This window comes from Coloeus monedula, assembly GCF_965178545.1.
Source record: "Coloeus monedula genome assembly, chromosome: 5".
NCBI classification, from domain to species: Eukaryota; Metazoa; Chordata; class Aves; order Passeriformes; family Corvidae; genus Coloeus; species Coloeus monedula.
In genome coordinates, this window is record NC_138785.1 from 15,031,229 (window position 1) to 15,057,894 (window position 26,666).

The window sequence follows — 26,666 nt, forward strand, 5'->3', positions numbered from 1 at the left end:
GATGTTGCAGTCTCAGTGGAGTGGGCTCATTTCTGTACAGTTCAAAATGTAAAACCAGAGTAACCAGTGTTTCAGAGACTGGGAGTTATAAAGTGTCCCAATTGTTATTTGAGGATCACTGGTTTTACAGGGAGAATGCAAACTTCTCTGTGTTCTTTTCCTTCTCGTCTGGTATTCCACATACACTTAACTTAGAGAAAAATGTCACTTATTGGATAATTCTGGTTCCCTGAGAAGCTGATAGTATACTCTTACTTTTATATGGATCATGCATATGATAATTCACTGAAAATGCTGGAAGTGATTATTTATTGGTATTTTGCTCATCCCTGAACTGCATTCCACTCTTTCTTTTTTTTTTTTTTTTTAATTAAACAAAAAAATCAAAGCTAAAAATGCAGCATAAGGAAAAAGAAAACCTGCATAGGATGAGTAAAGTAAAATCAAGTAATGGGAGAATGATGCAAAGGCATTTTTCTATATGAATCTTTTATTTTTGACTTTCTACCATGAGCTTCCTTCTCAACAGCCTTCTCCATGTTTCCTTCTATTATTCATTCATTGGTTCGAGTAATACATTCATACTGTAATGGAGGTGAAAGGGGAGTTTAATTATATAATCTTGACAATGGCAATAGGATTAAGAAGTAATCCTCACTAATAAAGTGGTGTGGGTTAGAAATGAAGTGGAAATTGTCAGGGGTCTTCTACAGGACCTGGACTGCCCCAGCTTCTGCAGCTGTCTGCTTGCCCTGTAATTGAATGTCTGCGAGTGATTGAAAAAATGTTATTTCTCCTCTGGATTACATGCTAATGTACAGGGGGCAAAGGGAGACAGCAAAAGAACACATAGCTGCTTATTTCATCCATTTGTGGGGGTGAGCTTTGGGAAATCATGGCAGTTCCGCAGCTATCTCATGCCCATCTGCAGACACAATGTATTTGTACGTTGGGAATAGAGGGCAAAGCTGCTCTGATCTCAGCAGAGCATCTCTTCTTTTGTCCTAGTGGCACACATTGAGATTGATGTGAGATTAAGGACCATCACCCTCCTAACAATCGATGGAAATGACAATTCATCTGAATTTTTTGTCAGTTATTCTCACATTGATTACCTGAACGTGTGTACCTCATTTATAGATGCTTTATTAAAACAAAATTGTCTATGTCACTTTAGTATCTTCCACTGTTTTACAAAAGTCAGATAATACTGCAGCCGAGTAACTTCATTTCCTTGCCTCTTAATCAGCTGGATGACAAACCTAACCTGTTTTCTTTCCGTATGTGATAGTTAATATGATAGGTTCTGCTTTGTCACATCTATGCTGAACCTATTGTTTTCAGTAGTAGTCTGATTTGTCCCTGTGATAAGCCCTGTGGAGATGTGATTATTCCAATAAAAATTCATTCAGTTGGAAACCAACCCTCCAGCTGTTTACTCCCACAGTCCCCGAGCTACACTAACACTGTATGGAATCCTTGAACAATATTTAACATGGAATCAAAAGCATCTTTAAAACATTTTACTTTAGGCTCTATAACATTGTGTAACCTTAACAATAGATCTCCAGCATCCATGAGGGAACACTTTGCAGTTAGACAACATTGAGCCTTGACTGCTGTGTTTGTCTTCATGAAATGCTATCAAAACTTCCCAGCAGCTGAAGAACAGTAAGATTTCAAGTGTTCATGTGTGCACTCTCTATGCTTCATGTAACAGAAGGTGTGCAACTCTTGGAGTTTCTTGGACAGAAAATGGGTCTGAGTAAAAGCTGAAGACTGCCATGCTAAAGCCAGCTCTCTGTAATGTATGCAGCAGTTTGCAATTGCAGCTGCTTTAGTGTTCAGCAATACAGAGACTCTGCAAATCTGTTACATATGTTCTTTTCCAGGACAAAAAGGGGTTTGCTCTTTAAGGAAGAGCTATGCTCTTCGCTTTATTTTAATGTTCTTGGCCTGAAAAGTGAATAATTTGTCCTCGCATTCTTTTTGGTTTGAACATCATTGGTTTTTTCCCACTTTGGCAGGTCCGGTGGCCCTCAGCACACCAGCTCAGCTTGTGGCACCCTCAGTAGTAGTGAAAGGCACTCTTTCCATCACTGTTTCTGAGCTCTACTTTGAGGTGGATGAAGAAGATCCTAGTTTTAAGAAAATCGACCCAAAGGTAAGAGATCATTGACCCTGAGCTCTGAGAGATGATGACAAATTACCCAGGACCTTTAATTCTTCACTTGACTTCCTTTACCTCCATTGGTCTGCAGTGTTGCTGCTTTAATAACTTTGCAACTGACCATATATGTTACTGAACTTCACATAGGTGACACCTCCTTTCCTGCTCCTTTTTCTCCCCCTCCCACAATTCAACCCTACTTGAATGTTAATTAGCTTGCTGCGAATAAAGCTCCAGGGAGACGTCTGAAATAAAGACATCTCGAATCGCAGGCCTGTATGAATACAGGGAAGTTCAGCGAGACTTTGAGCCCAAATACTTGGTTTTACTTTCCTGTTTTTAGCTAATGTCAGTGTAAAACAGCACTGAACTTCCCACACTCCTAAGTTTGCAGTGCTTCTGTCATATTACTTACTCCATAACACGTTTTACAGGGCCCGTTATTATTTATTGTGCTTAAGCATAAAACATAATTGCCCTCCTAAAAGATGTTTCTGAGCTGACATGCTAATTTCCACAAACTTTATTTGCTCCGAGTTGCTTGATTACTTGTCTTTTGGTTAAAATTAGTAACCTTCAGTAAAATTCCAGTTTCAAAGAGAGCATATTGTGCAATTAGCTTAATAAGGTTGCAGTTGAATGTTTTCTACGGTGTTACAGCAACATTTCAAAGGTAGGACACAACTGGTAAATATTCTCACAGCTTAAGCATAGTCATGGCTCTTGGTTTTTTAAATACCTGCCTAATGTTTAACAGGGTAATAATTTCTTTGTGAAGGGTACTGCTGGAAGAAGTAGAGGTTTTCTGCTTGTCTGTAGGGAGAATACCTTGTGTGTTAAGCACCAGTTCAGTTCTTTGTTCCTATTGAGTAAATTGCTCATCTGTATTAGAAGTGGCATTGGTGGGTCTGAAAGCTGGGAGTATCAAATCCTATCAGGGAAAAAATTTATTTTGAAAAGCAATGCTCTCGGATTGTTAGAGCTAGATTTTAATATAAGCAATTAACTAGAATTGTGATTTTATGTGATATCATAAATGAGATTTAACTTTTCTTTTGGTCCTGAAGAATTTTTGAAATATATTGGAAGTTATTTTAAGTGTGAGATAGTGCTTAAGATTTTTATATGCTTACTCTTTCCATTACGTTTAACTAAACCCCCCCACATTTAACTAAAAAAGGCCTCTTAATGATGAAAAGGATATAAATATACATGTAAAGTTAGTTTGATACGTTACTGTATTGCATTTTCCATCTAAAATGTATTTGTATTATATTAGCATGAGAGAAGTCTTACAGATCTGCATTTTTGGTTTTCATGTTTAGCACACAGGGACTTTGAGTACAGTTACTAATTCTTACCATTCCTGTTATGTGTTTTGTGGGAACGTGGACATATAACATATAGTTAGCCTCCTTTTCTCCTGTTTTCCAGTATTTTGTAGAGGTTGTTTTCTTAACTGTGAGCAAGCATTCTGGTTTGGTTTGACTCTATCTTTTATTCTGTATCTGAGAGATTTTCTTAGAGTTCTCATAACAGGAGTTGGTTACATGAAATACTGGCTACACCTCTTACATTCTGCTTGTCATGTTCCTTTAGCTGGAGGTCTTAAAATGAAAAAAAAAAAAGACCTTTTTTAATGTCTCAGGGGTGGGGGGGGTAGCTAAAAATTAGGTCTGAATAATTTTATTTTAAAAACTAAGTAAGCTTACAAAACAGCTTATTTTCAAGCATTAACGCCTCCCTGCCCCACCCTGTGCTGAAGTCAAGGTACCTTGATAGCAATGACGGGCTGCTGTAAAAAATGCCCCTTGGAAGAAAAAAAAAAAAAAAAGAAAGCCCCAGCAACTAATCCGCTGTAAACTCAGTAGGCCTGTTTAATTAATGAGGCTTCATCTGTTTGATAAATTTAAGTTCCCTGTATATTTGTCTAAACTGCTGAAAAGAAAACATTGTGACAAGTTCCTGAAGGAAAACCTGCCTTAGGTAGCGATAGCATCGGCAGCGATACGATCAGAGTTTATACGCGGGCTCCGGGCTGTTTTGGGAAGGAAAGGGTAGCCCCGCGGGCTAAGCCCGTTCTGCCAGGTGATCCGGGATCAGCGCTGTGGAAAGCGCTCGGATGGCTCCACAAAAGACTTGTGGAACTCAGCCGGGGGTGGAGGGGCTGCGGACGCAGCGGCGGGGCCGGGGCCGGGGTGTGCCCGCTCCGCAGGGCAGGGTGGCCCCGCGCGCCCCGCTCCATCGCCCCGGCTGCTGCGGCCAGCGAGAATTTCGTTTCTAAACTTAAAGGCAAAAGCAGCTCAAGTTGAAATGGTTATTTCTTTCCGTCTCCGTCCAAAAAGAAACGAAAATAGTCCTTTGGGGCAAGAACTTAACATTTTTTTACCTCCCCCCCGCCCACGAAAGGACATGAAAACTTGCTCGAAATGCTCCGAGCCGGCGTTGCAATTTTTCGGGCAGCTCGAGCGGGTAATGCTAACATTTTTAAATCGTAGGAACGCTTTCCTGATAAAAATCCTACCAGTATTTCTCAGTCGTCCCGAGCAAGCTTAAAGCGAAATCGCTACGAGGAATCAGGCAGAGCTTCGCTTTGGGAGAGGGGGCTCGGGCAGGGAAGGAGATCGGCAGAGAGCGCCCGGGTGCCAGTGTAGGATCGGGTGGTTTCCTGACGGGTTCCTGCTTATCTCCCCGTCTGACTATGCTACGGTCCTGTTTTATGCTGTACTTAAAAATCTGGGCAAAAACAAATGTTTGTTTAAAAAAAATATCGACCGGTTGCTCTAAATCGCATTAATTATTCAGGGTAGATCTATACTTCCTTCGTGTCAAAGTCAAATGGATAGCGCGTTTGCTCTGGGAAGCGAAAGCAAACAGTGATGGATTTTAAAAACAAAATGCAGCGCCCGAGATTTACCGGGGGAAAATAAAAGGAAAGAATACTATAATGAAAAAAAAAAGGGAAAAAACCTGACTGCAGGGTAGGAAAAGGCATGCTGTAATTCTGACTAAACTGTGGCAAGCTGCTGTGCGATGCTCCATATATTCAAAGATTTAGAACAGAAGCTTAAGGTAATAGAAACATAGCAGATGTTGTCACATGCTGAACTACAGAATAGATAATTTTTTTTTTTCATAGATGCACTTTTTTTTTTTTAAATGGAAACTAGAGGGAGGTTTAGAAAACATCAGTCAATATGCTGAGCTAAGGCTTGGGCTAGGTGTTTCGTTTAGCCTATCTTTATATCTCGTGGTTTTGTTTCTTTTAAAAAAATTCCTTCTGAGGTTCAGAAAGAATCTACTTGCCTGAATTTAAGAACCATTCACAAAAAGTCAGCGTAAAGTTAAAGTAATATTTTTATTACTATTTGCAACAAGTCAGTTTTGGGGCACATAATCTGACCTTGGCACCGAAATACATTTAACGTCAGTAAAACTTTTTAAAAGGGAGATTTGTACATATAGTTAAATAATTTTTTCACTTGGTGACAACATTCAGGCAAACAAGAGAGCATAAGAAAAGGACTATACATGGATTGGAAAATGTACCTTTCGGGTTTCGTTTTGAAGTTGCAAAAGTCCGATCGCTTCTTTTTGTGACTTTTTAAAAATTCACATTGGAGGACAGGAGGAGAGAGGTTCTTCCCTTCTTCCGTGCAAGGCGGTGAGAGTTTATGCCGGGAAAACCGTCGGCAAGTTTTTAAAGGCCGAGCTGCAGGTGGGTGGGGGGGCTGGCGGGGGCGCGTGTCTTTCGCCGCCTCTTTCCGTCGTCGTTCGCGTTAAATATAAAGTTTTTTAGGCGCTGTTGTTGTTTACGGAGGGCGAGTTTTTGTGCGCGGGGGTGTTAACCCTATAGCTTGTCGAGGCTTTTGGGATTGGTGAGGATTTCTCTGGCTAGCCTCCAGGTCTGTTTGGCAGCGCTTTCCAGGGCCGAGTGGGGTTTGCCCTGAAAGAGGTCTAGGTTGGGCAGGAAGTAGTGGGGGCAGCGCCGGCACTGCAGGCAGGAGATGAGCTGCAGGAGGATGCCGTTCAGCCGGTCGCCCAGGCACGCCTCGTCCCAGTCGGTCTCCCGCGGGTGCTTCTCGCACTCGTACAGCAGCAGCGTCTTCATGTGGTAGTTGTTGAGGGGCTGCCCGGGCAGCTCCAGGTGCCGGTCGCGCAGCGTCTTCAGCACCGACAGGCACTTGTTCCGGCAGCCGCCCATCAGCAGCCGGTTCTCGGCCTCGCCGAACTGCAGCACCCACGCGTCGCTCTCGGCCGAGCTCTGCTTGCCCGTCAGCGAGTAGCACTCCTTGGAGAGCAGGTTGAAGCCCTCCGCCTTCACCTCCGCCACCCGGTTGGGGCCGGGCCAGGGGATGTGGGGCATGGGCCACTGCGCCGCGCTGCGCGGCCAGATCCCGGTGCACTTGAAGGCGGGCGTGATCTGCACCACATACCGCTCCCGGATGCGGAGCTTCACCTCGCTCGTGTCCGCGATCATCTTCACCACATCCCGGTAGCTGCACTTGTCCACGGCCTGGGCCACCAGCGTCTGGAAGCGGGAGCGGATCTTGCGGGCGGACAGGTAGCCCGAGGCGGTGATGAACTCCACCCAGAGGGACATGCTGCGCTTGCGGCCGTCACTCAGCTTGAGCACGGCGCAGCCCGGCAGGGAGCCGTCGTCCACGAAGTTGAAGACGCCCATCTGGTTGAGGTAGAGCACCACCTCGAACTCGGTGGGCGAGATCACCTCCAGCCCCTCGTAGCGGGCGTCGATCTCGCTTAGGGAGCTGATGAAGCGCGGTTCCTGCACCTCCACCTCCTTCAGCACGTCCGACACGACCTTGCACACCTCCCGGATGGTCTTGGCGATGGCCGCCTTGCGCGCCTGGCAGCGCTCCGTGTAGTATTTGTTGAGCTGGTAGACCAGCTTGGCCTGCGCGGCGATCATGTTGGGGCACAGGTCCGGGCTGTACACCGGGCTCTCGCAGTACGTTGAGGGATCCAATGCTTTAGCGGTGGCTGCAGCTTTGCGGAGGGCACCAGCCAAATCGCAGACCCCCACCGCCTCCGGGAAGAAGGCGGCAGCGGCGCGCCAGTGAGAGCAATTAAAGAAATCGGGGAGGGCGGCGAAGCACAAAGGAGCGAAGCCCAGCGCTGCCCCGGCGAGGAGGAGAAGGAGGAGGAGCGGGCCGGTGCGGGCTGGGCGGCGGTGGCGGCGGTGGTGGTGATGCCGATGCCGGAGCCGGTGCCGGTGCCGGAGCGGCGGGCAGCCCCCACGGGCTCCCGGAGCGCAAAGTTTTGGATGGCGATGGGGGCAGGGAAGTCTGGGCTGCCTCTGCGCTCAGGCGCCCACCCCCCCGCGCAGCGACAAAAATGCCGTTTCAATAGTTCATGGAAAAAAACCCCAAAACAACAAACAAACTTCCCCAGGACTCGCAGAAGGTCCCCGCAGAAAAGCCGGTCGGCGGCGAAGTTTAAAACCGCACACGGTACGAGAGGAGGAGAAGAATGCGAGTAATGCCCACAGCGGAAGAGTGAACTCTGTGTCTGTCTGTCTGTCTGCCTCTCTCTCTCTCTTTCAGTCCGTGGCACCGCCAGAGATGTGCATGAGTTTGGCTGCCGCTCGCTCAGACTGTCAGGGGGTGTTGTTGATTTCCCTTTTCCTGCTGGAGGCGTTGGCTGAACCCGGCTCTGTGGCTGTCTCTATCTTTACGCGCAGACGGGTGCACTTGGTCTGTGATCTCTCATTCCCGTCCTGCAGCTCTACATAGATTGTTGTGAGAGAGATTGTATGGAGAGGAGTTGTTGTTTGGTTTTTTTTTGTTTTCTTTGCACAGACTGTGTTTTATCCTGAGCGGGAGGAGGGCGTAGCTGGCGTGCCCGGGATGGCTTCTCCTCCCCCTCCCCACCCCTGGAAGTGCGCGCCGAGGCTCTCACTGTCCGCGCCTCTCGCTCTGCTCCTGCCGCGCCGTGTGCCCGCGTCTCTCTCGCGGCGCTGCCGCCGGGCCCCGTAGTTTATGAATGGGGCCGCGCGCGGGCGCGGGGCGGGGCCGCGCCGCCAATCGCCGCCGAGCTGTCAGCGCCGCGGCCAATCGCGGCACCCGGCGGGCACGGCCGGCGCGGGGGCGCGCATACGCGGCCCCGGCCCCGGCCCCGGCCCCGGCCCCGGCCCCGGCCCCGGCCCCGGCCCCGGCCCCGGCCGGGAAGGGGCGCCGCGGCCGCTCTGCGCCGGCGGTCGGAGCCGGGATGAGCTGCAGGGGAGCCAGGAGGGAAGCTTGGAGCGCCCCGCCACCCGGCGCGGGGTGGGGGGAAAAACCCAAAAAATCGCTGTAACTTCGCCGTGGCGGCTGGTGAACGGCGAAGTGAGCTCGCTGTTCCGTCCGCTCGCTGCGAGGGGACCCGGCGGCAGTGCCGGTGTGTGCGGGGAATGGGGAGAGGCGGGCTGGGGCTTCACCGCAGGCATAAATCTTATTTCGCTTAATGCCGGGCTGCAGCAGTGAAAGTGAGACCGTCACCGGAGCAGCGTGGCACACCTTGTTTTACTGCCCCCAGTCACCTTAATTTAGATAAATCTTGTGCCATAAAGTTCTTTTCATCCTCCTAAAGCGCAGGATTGAGTTATTCGAAAGCAAACGATATTTTATGCAAGTTTGTATTAATAAGAATATTGAACGGTTTGGACATAAAGCCGTAGCTCCGTGGTGTCAGGTCGGAGGGAGCACCGGGCCAGTACCTGCTGCAGAGCAGCCAGAACTGCTTCTCCTGCGGGAACTTAGGCAGGAAGGGAGGGCAATTTTCACATCTCCAAGGGACAAGTGTGCGTGTGTCCGTAGCTGCTTTGCCCTCCCCTGGGCCGTGCAGTCCCGCTGTGTGGGGCGGCTCTCACGGCCCGGGAGCCCCGCCGGGACCGGGGCCGTGACCGTGCAGAGACGCGGTGCGCTCCTCCATGCAGAGCCTCCCGGTGACCTGCTCGCAGCGGTTGGGCTCGGTTCCTTGCACTCTCCTCCTTTCGCTGCGGCTGGCTGATTTTAATAAAGAAAATACCGCCGTCTGTTTTCTGTGTGCGTTTAAATTAGAAACATGTCTTGTGCCGACCGTACCGCTGGAAGAAGTAAGTATGGACGTACCCGGCGCCGGTGCGGCTCCCTCCTCCGCGAGGAGAGGATCGACTCCCTGCTTCCCTGCCTGCTGCCGGGGCGCTCTGCGCCCGGCGATCGGGGGGGCTGGCCCGGCGGCCCGCGGTGCCCGGTGCTGGCGGCGGTGTCAGGTGTCCCCGCCGGGCCCGGCCCCGTTGGGAGGGAGACGAGCCCAGGGAAGGCTCCGAGGAGAGTAGCCTCTGAGGGTTGGGGGAGAAGGGGGCAGGCTGCCACGAGGGCAGAGTCGCTGGCTCGCCAGGACGCTGGCGCCGCTGCTAGCACGGTCTATGGGCGTCCCGGGGATGCGCGGGCTGGAGCGGGGCTCTCCGCCCCAGGGTGCGGGTAAGTGCCTGCGGAGCTGCCCCCGCTCCGGGCCGCGGCCGCGGCCGCACCCGCCTGGGGCGCTTGGAGGCTCCGTAGGCGCGGGCGGCAGCGCCGGGCGGGCATCGCTGCGCTTCGCTTGCGCGGAGCTTCTCTGCGCGGCTCGGCTGGCCGGGTGGAGCAGCCTCCGCCCTACGCCTCGCCTCCGGCTGCCCTTCGGCAAAGAGAAGAGTTAGTTCGGGCTGGGGGTCCCTTTCACACGGCGCCGTCAAAGCTCCCGCTTTGGGGCGTACACGCTGCCGGGCTGGCACCGCTCTCCGCGCCGGAGAGGGCTCTGCACGTCCACCCTCCGAGCAGAGCTGGGCAGGAGGGCTCCGCGGGGTCTGGCTTCCCGCAGAGATCGCCCAGCCCAGGGGTTACCGTGTCCTGGGCGCGGAGGAGATGCCGGAGCCTTCAGGCGGCCCGGGAAATGGCGGGGGGACACGCGTTCCTTTTTTCAGGGTAAAAGTAGGAGGAGGGGGCGACTCCCTTCCCACCCCCCGAAAAGGTGCCTAATGATGTAGCGTTACTAGTGTTCAGATTTAAAACAATTCATTACCAATTTTCCTGCCTGAGGTTGAAGCCCTAGTAAATAATAAATCAGCTAAACAAAAGCTGACTTTAATTTATTGCCCCAACGCTAATTAGAAACATCATTTGAGCAATAAACTTAAACACTTCCAGCAAATAATGCACGTGAAACCCTTCTCTCCCGTGTCTGGGCGTTTGTGGCCGCACTGCATTAAGACCAGCTTCATCTGTGGCGGAATTTGCTCTCGCCGGGATGAATAATTGAAGGGGGAACAGGATCCGAGGAGGCTATAATTGAAGAGCCCTTGTCACCTCTGCTTTTATGTATGTTAGTGTAGAAGTCCATCAGCAGCTCCTTGATGGTGTATAAAACGAAGTGGCATCCCCTCCAGCAGCAGGAGATACTGTATTCCATTAAAAAAGACCGTGTGCGTGTGTATGCCGCAGAGAGGGAAACTCTCAGGGCTAAAAGCCACTTGAAGTCTTCAGACCGATTGATCTGTATTCTCTCGTTATAATCCGTCTCATCATACTTGAGTTAATGAGGCAGGGGCGGGGGTGATCTGATGGTCCTTGACAAATTCATTAGGGAGGCTGCGGGACATTTTATTTGACTGTTAAACATCGTGTTTGTTTGGTTTAAGCAGTGCCAACATCAGCATGCCGCTGCCTGGAGCTATAGTGTTATGTTAGCAAGGGCTTCTGTAAAAAGATACTGGAAAGGGGACGCGGTGTGCAGCGTTTGCTCTTGCCTTGGTTCCTCCTGCCCCCTCCCGCTCGTACGGCAGGGAGCTCGGGCTGGTGTAAATCCAGCCGTGCAGGCATGGGATGTGCCACGGTGTTTTCTTCACACTCAGGATGGCAAAGTAGCAGCGAAGGGCTGCCATTAAGACGATTTTTTTTTTTTTTTTCTTCAAGAGAGCGCTGTGTATTTGTGTTAACCCCTAAAACAACAACAGAAAAAAGCTGGAAAGCAGCTCAGAGTTTTAGCAATAAGCATGCAAGTTTCTTGCTGTGTTATGATATAGCATACTTGCATTTGATTGCCTAAGCAGCTTATCAATGTGGCATATGCTATATATTTCAGAGCCTTTTAATCATGACCGTGTATTTTGAAGTTTCTATAACATGCTACTGATACAAGGTGTAATTTTTAAGGTAAATCAAAGTTTAATCAAATTGACTTAAGGCTGTTAAAGGATTTCTGCCAAGCCTGTCCTTTTTCCCTCCCTAGCTGAGAGGAAGAGGGAGAAGTGAATTCACGAGCAGGTGATCCCAAAAGGGCAGAGAAGTATTTTTAAGAATAGCATATGAAATACGTATGTGTTTGTGTATGCTTTGTTCATAGCAACTTTGCAGATGAGACCCAGCTAGTGTTCCATTATTTTCTAGTAGTTGGTTTCCTCTCTGTCCTTTCATTTAATGGGAACAGTTTTACAGAAAACGGAATAATTAATCTGCTCATGGAACCTAGCATTATATTATTTTTTTCCTGGAGATCAGTCTTCAAACATTCTCAGCTTTAAGTGCTTTGTAGGACTCTGCTTCCATTTATAGAGGAACTGTATGGGAAAAGAGCTAGTGCCCTTTGCCTGTCATTTTCATACATTCCTGCACTGCTGATGAAGCTTGAACTGCTGCAGGGAATGTATGGATTTGAAAAGAAATGATTCAGTAATGCACATTGTGTTTCTCCATGGCAGAACCGGGTTAATAGTTACAGCCAATGCTGCGCTAGGTTTGAGGGATAAAATTCATTTTGCATTTGATAGTATACAGTGTAAACCTCTTTTTGGGAGTCATGGCTTGGGTTTAGTATCTGCTGATCTGTTCTAAGGTCTGTGTGTATGAGTTAGTTGATGGCACACACCGGAGGAGAAAAGATGATTTCATTTTTACAGGTGTCATTAATGGATCTCATCAGCCTAAAGTATATGTATAAATCTTGGTACTTTTTTTTTTCCTGTGAAGATTGAGTGGTATGGCAATTAAAGAATTTATACATGTTTCTAAGTCTCCCCTAGCTTTCGTTTCTTAAGTGGGAAATTCCAGCTATTCCTTTAAGTAGCTTATGTCTGCTTTCCTGTTTGGTCTTAAAATGTGAATGTGTTCAAAATCTGGTGTTTAACCGTAAGCAATCTGAGGGACTTTCTCTAATGCTTTGGACTTTGTATTAAAGGTAGTATCTTCTCTTTTCTCCTGGTGACTAATGGTGACTTCTTTTCGCTGTAGACTGGTTTGAATGCTAAATACTGTTTTGTAAGTTTACCTTTAATAAGTTGTCAATCAGGGAAAATTAGACATGTGCTAAAAAAGAACAATTCTAGTGCTTTTGTAGAATTTTCTTCTTGTTAAACTTCATGTGGGCCTTTTGTTTGGATGCAGTTGGGGTGGGTGCATGCTGTTTCATCCATTAGAAATAACCAAATTCATGTGTGTCGGCTGGTCTTTATTTATAATAACTGATTAATTACGTAAATAACATCATTTTTAAGAAGTGAGAGCATGTAACATGCCGGGATTTTCTCAGCTTGACCTCCAGTAGAATGCAGAAACACTTATTTGCTTGAGAAAAAAATGAGGTGGGCTACACAGAGATAATGCCCGGTTCTTAAAAATGCTGTGAGGCTGAATCAGCGCTTCTTTTAAAAGTACAAAAAGTACAAAGATGTTTTAAGCAAAATCAAAGTTTTGGAAATGAAAAAAAGATTAATTTGCTGTCTTTTGGCTTTTTTTGTCAGTAGCTGCAGATGATTGCTCTGTTTATTGCCTTAGATGTTGATGTCTCTGTGCATATGCGTAATGATGCCAACAAACAATAGCCTGTGTGGTTCTACTGGTTAGACAGCTATTTTAGAGATCAAAATCTTCGTGCAGCCTTGTCAAGACAAAGCATACGTATAAGTTAAACCTAAAATTGTCTGACTTACACTCTTTTAAAATGTCAGTTTCTAGGTCCAGAGGCAAAAGCTCCTCGTTTATAAGCTTGTGTTTAAAAAAGTGCTTTCTCAAGTACAATGTACAGCAGTGTGAAATCCTCTGCTCCTCACCAGCCACTGTACAGGTTATAACCTTTCAGTGAGTTTCTATGAGGGCAATTTATAAAGGGAGAGGGTGTTGTGGGAGGAGGGAACAGAGGGGGCTCAATCTTCTCAATAGCACTGGTGACCAGCACGGAATATATAGAGTCTCTCCCTTGCTCTCCTGCCTGTACTTTAAGACAATTTTGTTTTGACTTTGCATCTGATAGAAAAAGCATGCAATTTTTATTTAATTTTAAAAAAGTCCAGTTTGAGCAGTCTTCTAACTGTTCCCTCATTCAAATTAAATGCACAGTTAGAACCATCTACTTTTCTGTGTATTGTACTTCATGGTATTGAATTTTTATCCTTTGAAAGTACTATGTTGACATAAAAGTAGTAAACTATGACTTCTAAAACCATTGCAGGGGTTTTGTTGCTACTTCTAGTGAGAGAATTAAATCATAGCTGTTCCTATTTTATATCTTGCTGTGCATATATTATTTCAAAGTAACATCTCCATGCTAATATGCTGCTCTCTTTTTAATTTTCTTATGAATTAGGTAAAACCTATGTGCAAAATAGTTCAAGGTACTATCTTCCACTGTTGGAAAGGGAAAACTGCATTGGCTCAAATAATGTATAGAAGCCATCTGCATAGCTTAATTGAAATAATATTTGGTGATCTAAGAGATGGAAATTGCTCCTTTTCTTTAACCATCTGAAATAAAACTAGGATGTAAACCAGCTGTCTTGGCCTATGGAAATCAAGGTTCTGCCAGTCTGTTTCTTTTCTTCATTTTCTACTTCTATCTTCCTTTATTATCTTTGTATCCCAAGGAGTCTTTCTTATTTTCTAACTGGTTTTGTCTGCAACAAGGGGCTGGGTTGGTGTGTTTAAATAGACTCTGGATAGAGTGAAAAATCTTTGATCTATGGCTATGACTGCTTCCAAATGATTTGCTTGCTGGGACTGGACACTGTCCATGCCCTTTCACTTCACTATCAGATAGGCACACAAAAAGGACTTGACATGCTACCAGATGCATAGTTAATCATTGCATTAGGTCTGTAAAAGGGACCATCCAGACTCAATTAGGTCTACCATTTTTAACTAGTGTTTGCTCTGTAGTTTGTTTGGAGTACAATATTAATTCTAACTGCCATTCTGTTTATCTAAAAGGCCTTTAACTCAGTTCTGTGCTTTCATTTTTGAGGCGTCTTCTCTGCATTTGTGCTGTTTTGTGTGTATTTAAAGCATTATATATTTGTTACAACCTACCAAATATCATTGCAGTATAACATATTATCTGAAGCTTTAATGAAAAAAAGTTATTGTCTTTTTGTAATTCAGCAGTTTTCCTTTCTCAATTCCAGTTTCAAAAAGTGCATTTGAAATAAGCTAAATGCAGCAGCTGGCATATATTGAGGCAGCATTCAGAAGTAAAGCTTACAAGAGTATCTGGAGTTTTGGAACTGAGTCTTAAATGCTGAAAACCAAATGGCAGCATTTTTCCTCTCTTATTTACCAAGAGCTCATTCTTGTATCTGGCACTGCACGATTTTGTGTGAGAAGGATGCATGGTTTTGTGCAGTTAAGGGCGCACGAGTTAAAAAAGTCCAGCTGTAGAGTAAAAAGCATTACTTAAATTATTGTTCTGAATCTTGCCTGGGATTTCTAGGAGTAGTTTCTATTTTTTCATTAGCAGTTGTTAACTGTATGCACTGAATAAAGTCCACTGAAAATTCCTAGCTTTCTCAGAGTTTCAAAAAATTAGTGTTAACTGCAGTTCATAGATGTAGCCAGTCCTTTCATGGCATGAAGAAGCTTGGGTGTTCAAGTTGTATAAATTCTTTGTATCACTCATGCTGTCTGCATTTTCCATATTGGATATGGTAGGCCCATGGAAGCAGAAGCATAAAGGACATAAAATAATTTTTTGATTGAAAATTAGTATATAAGAAAGGAGCACTAATCAGAGACTTTGAAATATTTTCATTTGGTTTTAATATTTATTTATTTTGGAAGAAAGGAGGAGCAAGGCATTCAGCTATTATTTTTATTTAAAAACCTATATATAATTATGAAAACTGTTGTTTTAAGCTTCAGATTATAGTTCAGCCTTTACTTTAGATCTGAGATTTCTTGCTTTAGTTCTTTTCTTGAAGTTTGTCAGTATTCTTTGGAGGAGGGCACATGCATTAAAATGTAACATTTATCGTTTAGTTGTAGTCACAGGGATATTTAGAAGTTGCTAATGGACTTCCAAGATGCAGGATATATACAAGTGGATACTACTCAGAAGTGCCAGTTAGGGCTCTCTGGGGATTTTAAAATAATTTATGGGTACCTGCTGCTCTGGAGTACAGGTGTGTGCCTCTGTATTTTCCATTAATGCTTTGTATTGATGCATATAAATACTCAACCGAGAATAAACCTAATACAGGAGTCCTTTAGAGGCACAGGCAGGTGGCTTTTCCCCATCCATCATCTGTCCTGGAGGTTCATTCTGACTGGCATCTGCATGCCAGCATGCCTCCAAAGGGGAATTGTTTGTGTACTTTGGGGGCTTCCAGAGTGCGAACTTGAAAGAAAGTGGGGCTTGAAATGTGCGGTCATTTGTGAATTTATGTTTTATCTCCCTTCACTTGAAAATTTATGAGGAGAGTGACTTAGGGTGCTTGCGTTGTGTGTTCCAGGGCTTGCCCCCACTGATAACACCCTTGTTGGCGTGAAAGTGCAATGCAAATTATGACAGTTACAACCTTCTGTTTTGTTTAACCTGTCAGTGGATTTCCTGGCTCAGTGCTGAGGGCAATGGCGTGTTCAGCTAGTTCCATATTCACCTAAACTTAAAAGGTCAGGTTTCTACAGGCAAGCCTAGTCAAAGCCTAATTGATGAGGAGGGCAGGGGGACAGAATTTACTGTTCTGTTGGCTAGTTTCATATCGTTAGGTTGTCCTGAAAGCATCAGGCAGTCACAGCCCCTTTCATGTAAGTGCTGACCCTAGACAGGAGCTGACAATCAAAGGAGGCAGCCACAGGAACCGGTGCAAGTAGGCTATTGATTTTTCAGTTAGGTCTAAGTAGTTTGTAGTATGGGTAATGGGTGACAGAGGCAGGTATGTCATTATCAATGAGCTCCAGAACAGTAGCGACAGCCCCCTCTCATATTTCCTTCAGCACTGACAGTAGGCATCCTGCACTGGTCAATAAATCGCCCAACCTTTTACTGACAAGTGACTTGGAGGTGTGGGGGGGGGAGTCAAGGAGCTAAACTTCCCGTACTTGAACTTGACATGGATGCAGAGCAAGGATCTCAACATCTGCGTTCCTGGCTCATCAGGCAAGGAGCCGAGGAGAATGTGGGGAGCAGAACAATGGGAGCTGTGTGGCCACGGAAGGTTACCTTTATTTTATGCCCTCTAGAAAGTCAAAGATTTTCTCGAGTTCGAGTGAAATGGCTTAAAACACCAGTTTTCTGTATCAGCATGGTCTGGTTCAGTAGTTAATTTAGGTTACCATGGCAGGGCTTTGTTTTTACTTTAGTATTGCTCTGCATTTAATCAAGGTTATACTGCCATAGCAGTGCAACAATCAGAGTCTGCCATTCAAAATCCGCTTTTAATTCCTAGTTTCCTCTTCTTAAATTTCATGTATGGAGACTATTTAAAGATATTGGAGGTTTCTTATAAATCCAAAGTGTTAGCAAGACAGTTTCTGTTCTGACTACCAATGCTGTTTTGGGTCAGTGGTGGAGGACCAATACTTTAGGAAGCTGAATAAAGTTTTTATGACTTGGATTTTACTAGCTGTGGTTTCTGAATTTAATAGAGGCAGACCCAGATTTTAGCTTTACACTTAATTAAATTCTGAAAGATATTGGGAGAACATAAAAATTGTAATAAGTGGTGGTTTGTTTTTTTTTTTTTTTAGTATACCTGTATGGAAAATCAGTTAAATGAACTCATGCATCTTAATCTGAATTTCATGAAGGTTTCTAATATTGTTACTTTATTTGAGGGGTGTAAGTTATCTGCATTTTTTCAGAAGTTGGAATTCAGTCAGGTTTTATGCTGTGCACAGATGTTAACAAAATAGCATATGCTTATAATTAAAAAAATCTTTAGACAAATTGAAATAAAGCAGAAGAGTAAATGTTTTGAAAAACTTCCTTAAAATAACTCATTGCTATGGTATCTTGTTCAACAATGTTTGTAATGTTACACAGAGCAGGAATCTGAGACTGTGTGTGTTGAATAGCTGCAAAGTATCATCTGTGACTGAAACTTTCATCTGTCTGCAGCAGCTAAAGCGGTTTTCTTCATGGCTGGCTCTTTAATGGCAAGGCCAGTGTTGACACAGACTCAAGAAGTGAGGTTGAAATTTATCACTGGATTATGAAATCCTTTAATAAATATTTATATAAGCTAAAAACCTGAGTACCTGTATATTTGGAGCAGTTACGAAAATAATTAATTGTAAAAATCTGTTTAGATATTACATTTACCTATTTGCCTATTGAACAAAGCTTTGGAAGAGGGGCTAGCTAGCTGTCTTCCAGAGGAAGAAATTTTCAATTAGTTGGATCAAAAGTGTGCCAGGTTGTTTGAGTCCTTCAGTATTTAATGGGAGTTTTTCTTCTGTCAGTTGTTTTCTTTATCCTGCAGGGCCTTTTTTGTTGTTGTTGTTGTTGTTAAACTAGATATAAAGTACAGCCATGCAGTCTGAATCTTACCTTTTCTCCTAAACAGGTCCAGCCTCCTTTACTGTATTTTTAGTGTTGCTGGCATGCTGTGTTATTGCAGAAATGTAAAAAGGAGCTGTAGAAAGGCGACAAATTAAATTTTCATGAAAGAACCCCCTAATCAGCAGTGACAGGGTAAGAGAAAGATGATTGCCACTTGGTCATTGTGGAGAGGCACTTAGACTTGGTGTCAGGGCTTCTGTTAATGATGACTAATGTCTTTCTTGGAGAAAACGCATGCTCAAGCATGCTACAGTCCAGAAAAAGAATGGGGGCATAGGCATATTAAGGAAAAAGGCTGTGAATCCTAAAACAAAAGCTTAGGTCTTCAGATGAAAAGGGTACAGTGTTTTTGCAATGTCAGAAGGCGCGGCTATGAAACTGTTCTTGTTGCACTCTTTAAGCAAAATAATAACAATAAAAAATATAGATTTAAATAAAAAAAAATATGTAGACATACACTGTTGTGGTCTACGTGGTGTCTGCTGCTTTAGAAAAAAGGGAGATAGTGATGACACGGATGTGTAAGCACACTGGTCAGAAATAAACAGTCATGTTTACTCCTCTTCTATTAACAAAGCTTGCTTTTTTAAGAGAACAAAAGCTGCTGCAGTAATTTCTTTCCTAGGCACAGCACTCTGCTCTGAATAAACCTTCCGTAGTCAAATGTAAAATGACTCAAAAGACCTTTTTCAAATCTTCAAGCTTTGGCTTTTAGGTATATTGGCAAAAAAGAGGTGGCACGTGTCATTCCTTCAGCTTTTCCCAAAGTGAGACCTTTCAGAAGGGCATTTGCAATGCTTGTCATATTTTTTCATATACATCTTATTGGCCTGACAAGTCTAGAGGACCATGAGAAAACAGATGTCATTGCATTCAGACAACACTAATTACTCTGGGATTTTTGCAGCCTCAGTGCCTGCGTGTAGCTGTCGATTATGACTGTTTATGTGGCCTATCATGGGTACACGTTGCACATTCAGATGGTGCCACCAGCCTTTGTGTTCCCTATTATCACACAGTAAGATGGAAAAATCAGCAACAAGCATCACAACAAAGAAATGCCTTAATGTGAGACTTTTACATGCATTTTGCTAAAGATTGCATTCACAGTCCTTATTAGATTTAAGTGTTTTAGCACCTGGTTGCTAACTGGAGTGCAGCGCGGCGGCTGTTAGTGTTCACCGCGGTTCTTTATGTTGCAGGTTTTCGTTTTCTCCAGTTGCATAAGCACTACCTGAAAAATGCTGGTTGACCCAGCAGTTGTCAGAAATTTCCTGCCTCTAACCTTCGTACCAAACAGAGATTTTTCTATGTCACAGTTCACATTAGAAACCAAAAGCCTTATTTTATTTCTCTTAGAAACTACGTTGTTGGTACTTCCTCAGTTAAATTTTCTTAGCGGCTCTGTAATGTCAGAGTCTATTCTTCCTCTGCAGCAATAACTGCTGCAGGATTTCTAACACACAGTTCAAACAGTGGTCACGTCGTGGCCTTACTTTGCATGTTATCTTGAATTTTGGTGCGCGTTTTATAAGCAGAACAACTGATGTTAATCACAGATTGGAAAATGAAAGCTCCAATAATGTAACTTCACATGCTGATGAAGCAGAAATAGAAGCAGCTTTATCAAAGATGTATGATGAGATAAAACTGCAGTCTCTGCTGTACAGTTATAGTAATTATGACTAATGAACCGTCCAGTCTGGATGAAATGGCATGCCCACAGGGACTGTGGCCAATCAGTTGTGACTTATGCAAGCTGAACAAAACATTGATGGTGTTCCAGATTCCCTGCAAGAACAGGAAGTGTGGTCTTTGTTTGGAACATCAGCTTTGTCAAGTTATTTTCAAGCAGTTCAGGAATAAACGGCATTAGTAAATAAAAGTCTTAAGGGTTAGGGTTTGTTGGGTTTTAAAATGGGCATAAAGAGTTACAATTTGCCATGTCAAATATACTTGAATAAAACCCCCTGTGAGGATGGCACATACACGCCAAATATACTTCAAAGTTGTTCTATCATGTTGCTAATCTGAATCATTGGAAGCACATGTTACATTGTAATATGCTGAGTACAACGAAAGCCGAAGATGCAAAACATGTGAATATAGGCTTGTATCTGTTCAGGTTTACTGTGGTAATTTGGGGTTTTTACAAATTTGCTTGAGACCTGATACTTTCATTTTAATTTTGAAGCACTCTGCATTTTAAACCAGTCTATAATTTGTAAGTGGGAGAAGACAGGTGTAGAACCTGAAAGACAATTTCTTGTAGTAAGAAGGGTAATTCCCAGAGGCAGCATGCAATGAAGCTTCAGTAAGTTTTGACAAAGTATAGACTGGCAGAGAAGTAATTTTGAACCAGCTTATTTCTATGAAGACACTGTGTGTAGCTATAAAAAAAAGAAAAAATACCCAAATTCTGAATACTGAAATGCAGAAATGCAGTTTATGTGGGGACTTCTGAATTTAATTGTATGATAATATCAGAGCACAAAAAATACTTCTCTAAATGTAATTTTGTGCTAAGTTGTTTAGGCCCAGCCTGGAAGCAGTTGTGGATCAGCAAACGTTGGAAGGATTTGGGAGTAAAATGATCAATATATTACAGATGTTAGTGATACGTTGCGATCAGTTTAGCATTTTGCCTGAGCCCCTCCAGAAGGCTATGAAGAAAAAAATATTTCAAAAATTAATTGCAAATGAACTAATGTAAAAGTAAGAAACCCCCCTCCACCCACTTACCTGCCCCTTAAACCATTTAGAACAAACTTAAAATATCACTTGGCAAAGAGCCTATGTTAGACTGTTGTGCTGTTTAACAATGGTTTACCTATTCACAACTAGAAATCTCAGATACTTTAACACTTCTGTTCTATTTTGAAAGTGTAGAGATACTTCAAGGGGCCTACTAAGACTCAGAATCCTTCTCTTTTGTCTCTCGCAACAAAGCATATTGCATTAAATATTGCAAATGGGAAAATACTGTAAACAATTCAGAGTATAATACTAAGATAAAGGATGATGATAAGTAAATTCTGAAAGTGACTGCGTTTTGGCTCAGCTAAATAATTAAGGGTAAGATCTTTTGGAGACTGTGGCACACTTAAGTATGAGTCTCTTCCACAATGTCATTTCAGAATCAATAGCTTGCAATGCATTATGTACATTATCTAATTTTACTGCACAGAAAGTTACATTATGATCACTTTAATGATTGTGTCAGGATTGTGCTAGTGAAGTCAGGACTGAATTTGTTAGATGATGTACAAATGTACAAAACTAATTCTCATTCTTCCAAAGAGTTATTGTTTTAAAGTAATGGATTTAAATATATAGAGATTATATATATGTGTGTGTGTGTGTGTGTGTGTGTGTGTATGTTGTAACAATATTTGGAAGAAGTACTCATATGTATTAAGATGAAGCTGTAACTTTCAGATTGTGTTTTTTAGGAGCGTACGGCTCTGTTATTTTTTTATGAAATCAGGGCTAAAATTCATATAAAATTATACCAGCGTGGATCAGCTTTTTGTGTCTTTGGGGCATCAATTGTTATCCCTTTGTTACCCTTTATAGATCTGAACACATTACTGGTGCTTCTGTGCAAAATACCACATGGAGTTGTAGCGACTAGGAGCTTGTATATGTGATGCAAATAAAAATTGAGGAGCACAGGATCTCAAGGGTTGAATTTTATCTTCCTGTTGCTATTTGTATTTGTGTACATATGTAAGATATCTTGTATGTTGTTAGTTATATTTGAGACCCATCTTTTTATATGAGAGGGGCTGTGTTTGGGAGTCCAGAATTAGAACTGTTGCTGATTTTTCCCTTAGGCTTGCCTGATAGAGTTGACTGGTGCTTATCACTGTAGGTATAAATCAGTCTTCTGATTTGGGAGACAGATTGAAATAGGAAATTACTCTTCAGTGCAGGAAGATTAGAATTCAGTCTAGTGAGAGCAGCTGAGTGGCTGCTTTAGCTTTTGCTGGCTTTTGCTGGCTTTTGTAATGAGTGTTAAAAAACAGAGTTGGTCTGACCAGCTTTTCCTACTTGCCTCATCCATCCCAAAAATATCCCTAATTAGTCTTATGCTTGAGGCAGGTGGGGGAAAAGCTGGTGAAAGTGTGATTGTGTTGGCTTTCTCTAAGATTTTCCTTGTATCCAGGTGTCTTCAGGTGCCCATTTAGGGAAGACTCGTCTTACTTGTGAAGTTCTGGCCATCAGAGGGAACCTTGAAACGATTAAAGATTTGCCTTCTGTTACTCTTGGTCTGGCTTCTGATCTTATCTGTGCTGATCTAAATCCACAATAACTCATTTAACTGATTTGTATGCCACTATTAGAAAAACAAAGAAGATCCCAGCAGAGTCAGGAAGAAACTGTTTTTTTCTATTATGTCAACTTTGAGATTTGTTTTTTTCGTGCTGCCCCTGGAATCAAAGTCAAAGCTTCAAAAAATATATGTGAAGTAGTGGTATTAAGAAGAAAACAAAGAGTAAAGTTAAAGATTTTTTTTTTTTATTGACCCGTTGGCTCTAAGAATCAATCACCTAGCACTTTTGGATGGGATGGAAATAACAGAAAGGAATAATCACTAGCCTCCAAAATGTAACTAAGCAGTCAAAACCAAGGCATTTTTTGAATCAAAATGCTTGTTTTGTTTGAAAACATAAACTTTTCATTCTTTTTGAAAATGGATTTGAAACCTTTCCTCCACACAGTGTTGGGTTTGATTAATAAAATAACCAGTAATATTTGTCATGAGTAATTTCTACTTGAGTTGATTTCAAAAATTTAATATAGAATTCCAGCAGTGAATGAATATATGTGTGTGTATATGAATGGAAATAGTATTTCACTTTAGCTCTTGTATATTGTGTCACAGGTATTTGTTTTTCAAGGGTACCTGCCAAGCTACTTGCAGATGCTTTTCTGTTGTTTCTTGGAGTCTGGATTCAGATATTTTTGTTGTTCTGCCTCCTAGCTATCATTATTTTAAAGCATTATATTTAACCTTAAATGTTTTTTTATTTCCTTTTCTGTGAAACAAATGCTAAGATCCCATGTTCCCTGTTGCTTGTAGGTGTTGCTTTGCTTTTTTTCAACAATCCTAAACTAATAAAGTAAATATCACTCCTGGTGTATAGTATTAATCTTTCAGAAGTTTGTCCTGTGCTGGAGAAAATAAATAATTAGAGACAGGTAAGAGGTGAATGATGTGTAGGTGTAAATACTCTGTAGATTTAAACATACTGCATGGCAACTCTAGGTCTCTTTTGAGGTAGTCATGAAAACTTAAATTGTGTGCCTCATATATTTAAGGCCAGTGAGCCTATATGATTTTATTAATGTGCTATAAATCTTATATTCATGAGCAGTGTTTACTACTGTGCAGTATATTTAAAAGAAGATTTATGCCTCATTGCAGAAGGAGGGTAGGCTAGTGAAAAAATGCAAGGGTGGATCTCAAACATTTATCCAAATCTGACAAGTGTTTGCAAGGAATTTGCTCCTGTAAATTTCTGCTGGGAGCAAATGATACTCATTCTAGCCTCAATTTTAATAAAATCCATAAATACTTATTTATGCATACACAGGTGGAGCAAGGGCACGTCTTTTGTCGTTGTCTAGACACAAACTTTGTGTGTGTTCACATATGACACATTCGGGATCATAGGATGAGCTTCTAATTCTGTTTTGAAGCAGGCCATTCTTCAGCTGAGAATAGTACCTGGAAGACCTTACTGGAGACCCTGGACACTTTTTTCAAGGAACAGTGGTTGCCTTTGTGAGGCATATCTTGTCAGTCTTTGGCTGTGTCATTCCCTTTGTATCCCATTTCTGCTGGACCCAGCAGCATTCTCTAGGCAAAATGGCTGGATTGTTACACTAACTCAATGTGTGAGTTAGGATGAGTCACAGAAACCCAGACAGGTCATTTTCCACAGAGAAGACTGATTTGATAATGTTTTGGTAAACTACTTGTGTTTTCCTTCTTTATAATACCTAGGAAAACTCTTTCTGTTCTCTAGGGAATGGCAGGAAGTTACTGCAGCTGTGATTGACTGCAGTAGGGAAGCTGCCTCCATGGAAGTCACTTGCCTAATGCTGTTGAAAGGGCAGTGATTATGTCACCAAGGAAGCATTTTTTATTTGTATGGGTGCATTGTAGATTGCACAGAAAAATACAGTTAATGTACCATGTGTAACCTTCCATGCTCCTTAAGCTTGCACTTCCACCTTGCAGTGGTTAAAATATTAGTCAGCAGTACAAAACAGGTATTCTCGATGCCTTAAGAGCTGTTTAAAGTTTTTTATGCTCTTTATGATTTTATACTCTTCAGGATTAAGTAGCAGGTTCTTATGCCATTTAAAAAGAAGGCATGTGTACTTTACTATGCAGTTTTGAATTGCATGAGGCAACAAAAGCATTCCTCATGATAGAGGGGTGCACAGAGCAATTCTAGAAATGACTGTGGAATGTGTGAAAATTCCACACTTTGGCATACTTTGTTGTCACTGAACTTACTCTTGTAGATGTGTGGTTATATAATTAGTTTCTTAATGTGTAGCATCAGCGATTATTTCTGTAATTATTATTGTGAGTATTTAATCTAAATAGCTCCAGTAATGGAAAATCTTTTACAGCTTTTTTATAGAATATTGGGGCTTTTTTTGATCCTTCCCGCAACCTTCAGAAACTTCTTAAAGAAAAAGTATTTGTTTTGCCATGTCCTGTTAGAATTGAAAGTTGCTATAGCTGGTGAGGAAGAAATAAATGGGACACAATACTATACATGATACTCTACTATTGGTGTACCCTGTTTTGTTTGTGTAACTTTATGTCTGGGGGTAGTAAAATTCAGTGTACAGCTACATCCTCCCTCAGGTAGTGTGGAGCAAATTTGGTGTGAGCTGCTGTGACCCTGCCCTTCCTGCTCTGACTGACACTGTTTGAGCTCTGCAGTGCACACAGAGTGGTTGTTCCACTTGAAAAAAGCATCCTGCCACCCTAAAAGAGCCAGTTTTCAGCTGCTTGAGCTCCCTGAAATAGTTTTCTGTCATCATTCCCTGGTGTTTGTGCTAGTGGAAGAAATGTTTGGTGTAGCAGATAGCAGGGAGTGTGGGACTGCAGCAGCCTGGATTTATGTTTGCTTAAATTGCTGTGGAAGTGATGCTCTCAGCCTGCTTTTCACAAGTGCTGCTCTCTTGTGCATCCTCTGGATTGTAGGAAGTGGTACAGGTTTTTCACCTGGAATAGTAAAGTCATCTTTCCCTCAGGTATTTCACAGATATGAGACTTTGGAGATAATTTATTTTTTTTTAATTGGCTTGTGTTACAAAAGACAATGAGGATCTTTCATGTTTGGATATACGCTCTACCGTTTTGCTGTATTCCTCTTAGTCCTTCTGAGTTATTAAAAGATTGTTCTTCTTCCTTTGACCCCTCTGACACAAGCTTTCAACCCCTGCAGCTTTTTGGACACATGTTCTGTCACCCTTTGGATACTCTGGAGAACATGGGGGAGAATTGAGGCATGCACTAATGTGCCCTAGTACCCTAGTTTACAGATTTATTATGCTCCTGGGAGAGCAATGCCTTGATGTATCCTATTATCTTGAAATCATCCTTAACTCAATCCAGGCTAGGATAAAATAGAAATAAAAACATTTCTTTACAACTTTCAGAATGGAAAATACACTTAAGTACATTTATAAAAAGTGTAAAGGTGAAGAAATAAGGTACAAGGTCCCACTTGCACAGAGATTAAGTTGAAAAGATTCTCTCTCATGGATGCAGTCTTGGTCAACTGTGACTTGAGGCACAGGGAATGCAAAAAGAGAATCATTACTACATATGCATGTGTCAGGAAATCATCTGCAGCAAATCAGCTGGGTCCATAGAAGGAAACCTGCAGATCGAAGAAATGCCTTTCAGTGACCTGTAGTAACCAAGACAAATCTTTGGCATGCAGTAAAGTGGTGGGAAGCACATTTGGACACCCAGGATTCTTGAGTAAGTTTCATAGCTGGATTCGGTGGACACAGGAGTGAATCTTTTCAAGCTGGATTGCTGGTGCAGTATGCCTGTTATACAGAAGGGACCAAGTCAGTATTTTCTGACAATATATGTGAGATGAAAGTGTGGCTAAAGAGCACGTGAGCTACTGAAACAGCAGTTCAGTTTGCTTGCCTATCAGGTGGTGTCTTTGGTATAAACACATAGGTTGAAAGCAAAGATGATTTCCTACAGGGTATTGTAGTTCATTCGAGGTAAGAGGCAAACATTTGATTGTCCCCCAGGCAGTGTAACATCGTGTCCCCTTCTGCAGGTCTTTGGCATGAAGCCTGGTAAGTGTGACACACAGATTCGCTGTATGAGCTTCAGTGGCAAGAGACTTTGCTGTCACAGCCCAGAGGCAGCTGTACTGTACCTACTTCGGTCTGCATTTAGTCTTACAAAATGTTGGCACTACATGAATGAGCATTTTCCTTGAGTATCCTCATTGTCTTCATTCACAGTTAATAAAGCGTGGGCTAGAGGGGGCATGAAGAGGTTGGATGTCTGTTTGCACTGTGCCTCCACTGCTCAGCACTGTATATTTGCTTTGTGGACATTTAAAATAGGTGTTCATTAATGTTGTTTGGAAGGAATTGGTACCTCTATTTCACCTGTTCTAACTTTCCTGTAAAAATAGCTGGGGAGCTGGCA

The 26,666-nt window shown here is 43.0% G+C and overlaps 2 protein-coding genes across 5 annotated transcripts in view; one reads left to right on the top strand and one right to left on the bottom strand.

The window, feature by feature from the left end:
• The window catches only part of LRBA (LPS responsive beige-like anchor protein), a 372,381-nt gene that overhangs the window by 203,804 nt on the left and 141,911 nt on the right, over positions 1-26,666 (top strand). For all 4 annotated transcript variants that reach the window (XM_082282111.1, XM_082282108.1, XM_082282110.1 and 1 more), the window contains one exon: positions 2,028-2,164. In XM_082282111.1, coding sequence (XP_082138237.1) covers positions 2,028-2,164 — 137 coding nt within the window. The remainder of the gene's footprint in view (positions 1-2,027; positions 2,165-26,666) is intronic.
• On the bottom strand, positions 6,021-7,100 carry MAB21L2 (mab-21 like 2; the record flags this gene model as incomplete). The annotated part of the gene is made up of 1 exon (XM_082282287.1): positions 6,021-7,100. The coding sequence occupies one exon, from the start codon at positions 7,098-7,100 to the stop codon at positions 6,021-6,023; it is 1,080 nt and encodes a 359-aa protein (XP_082138413.1).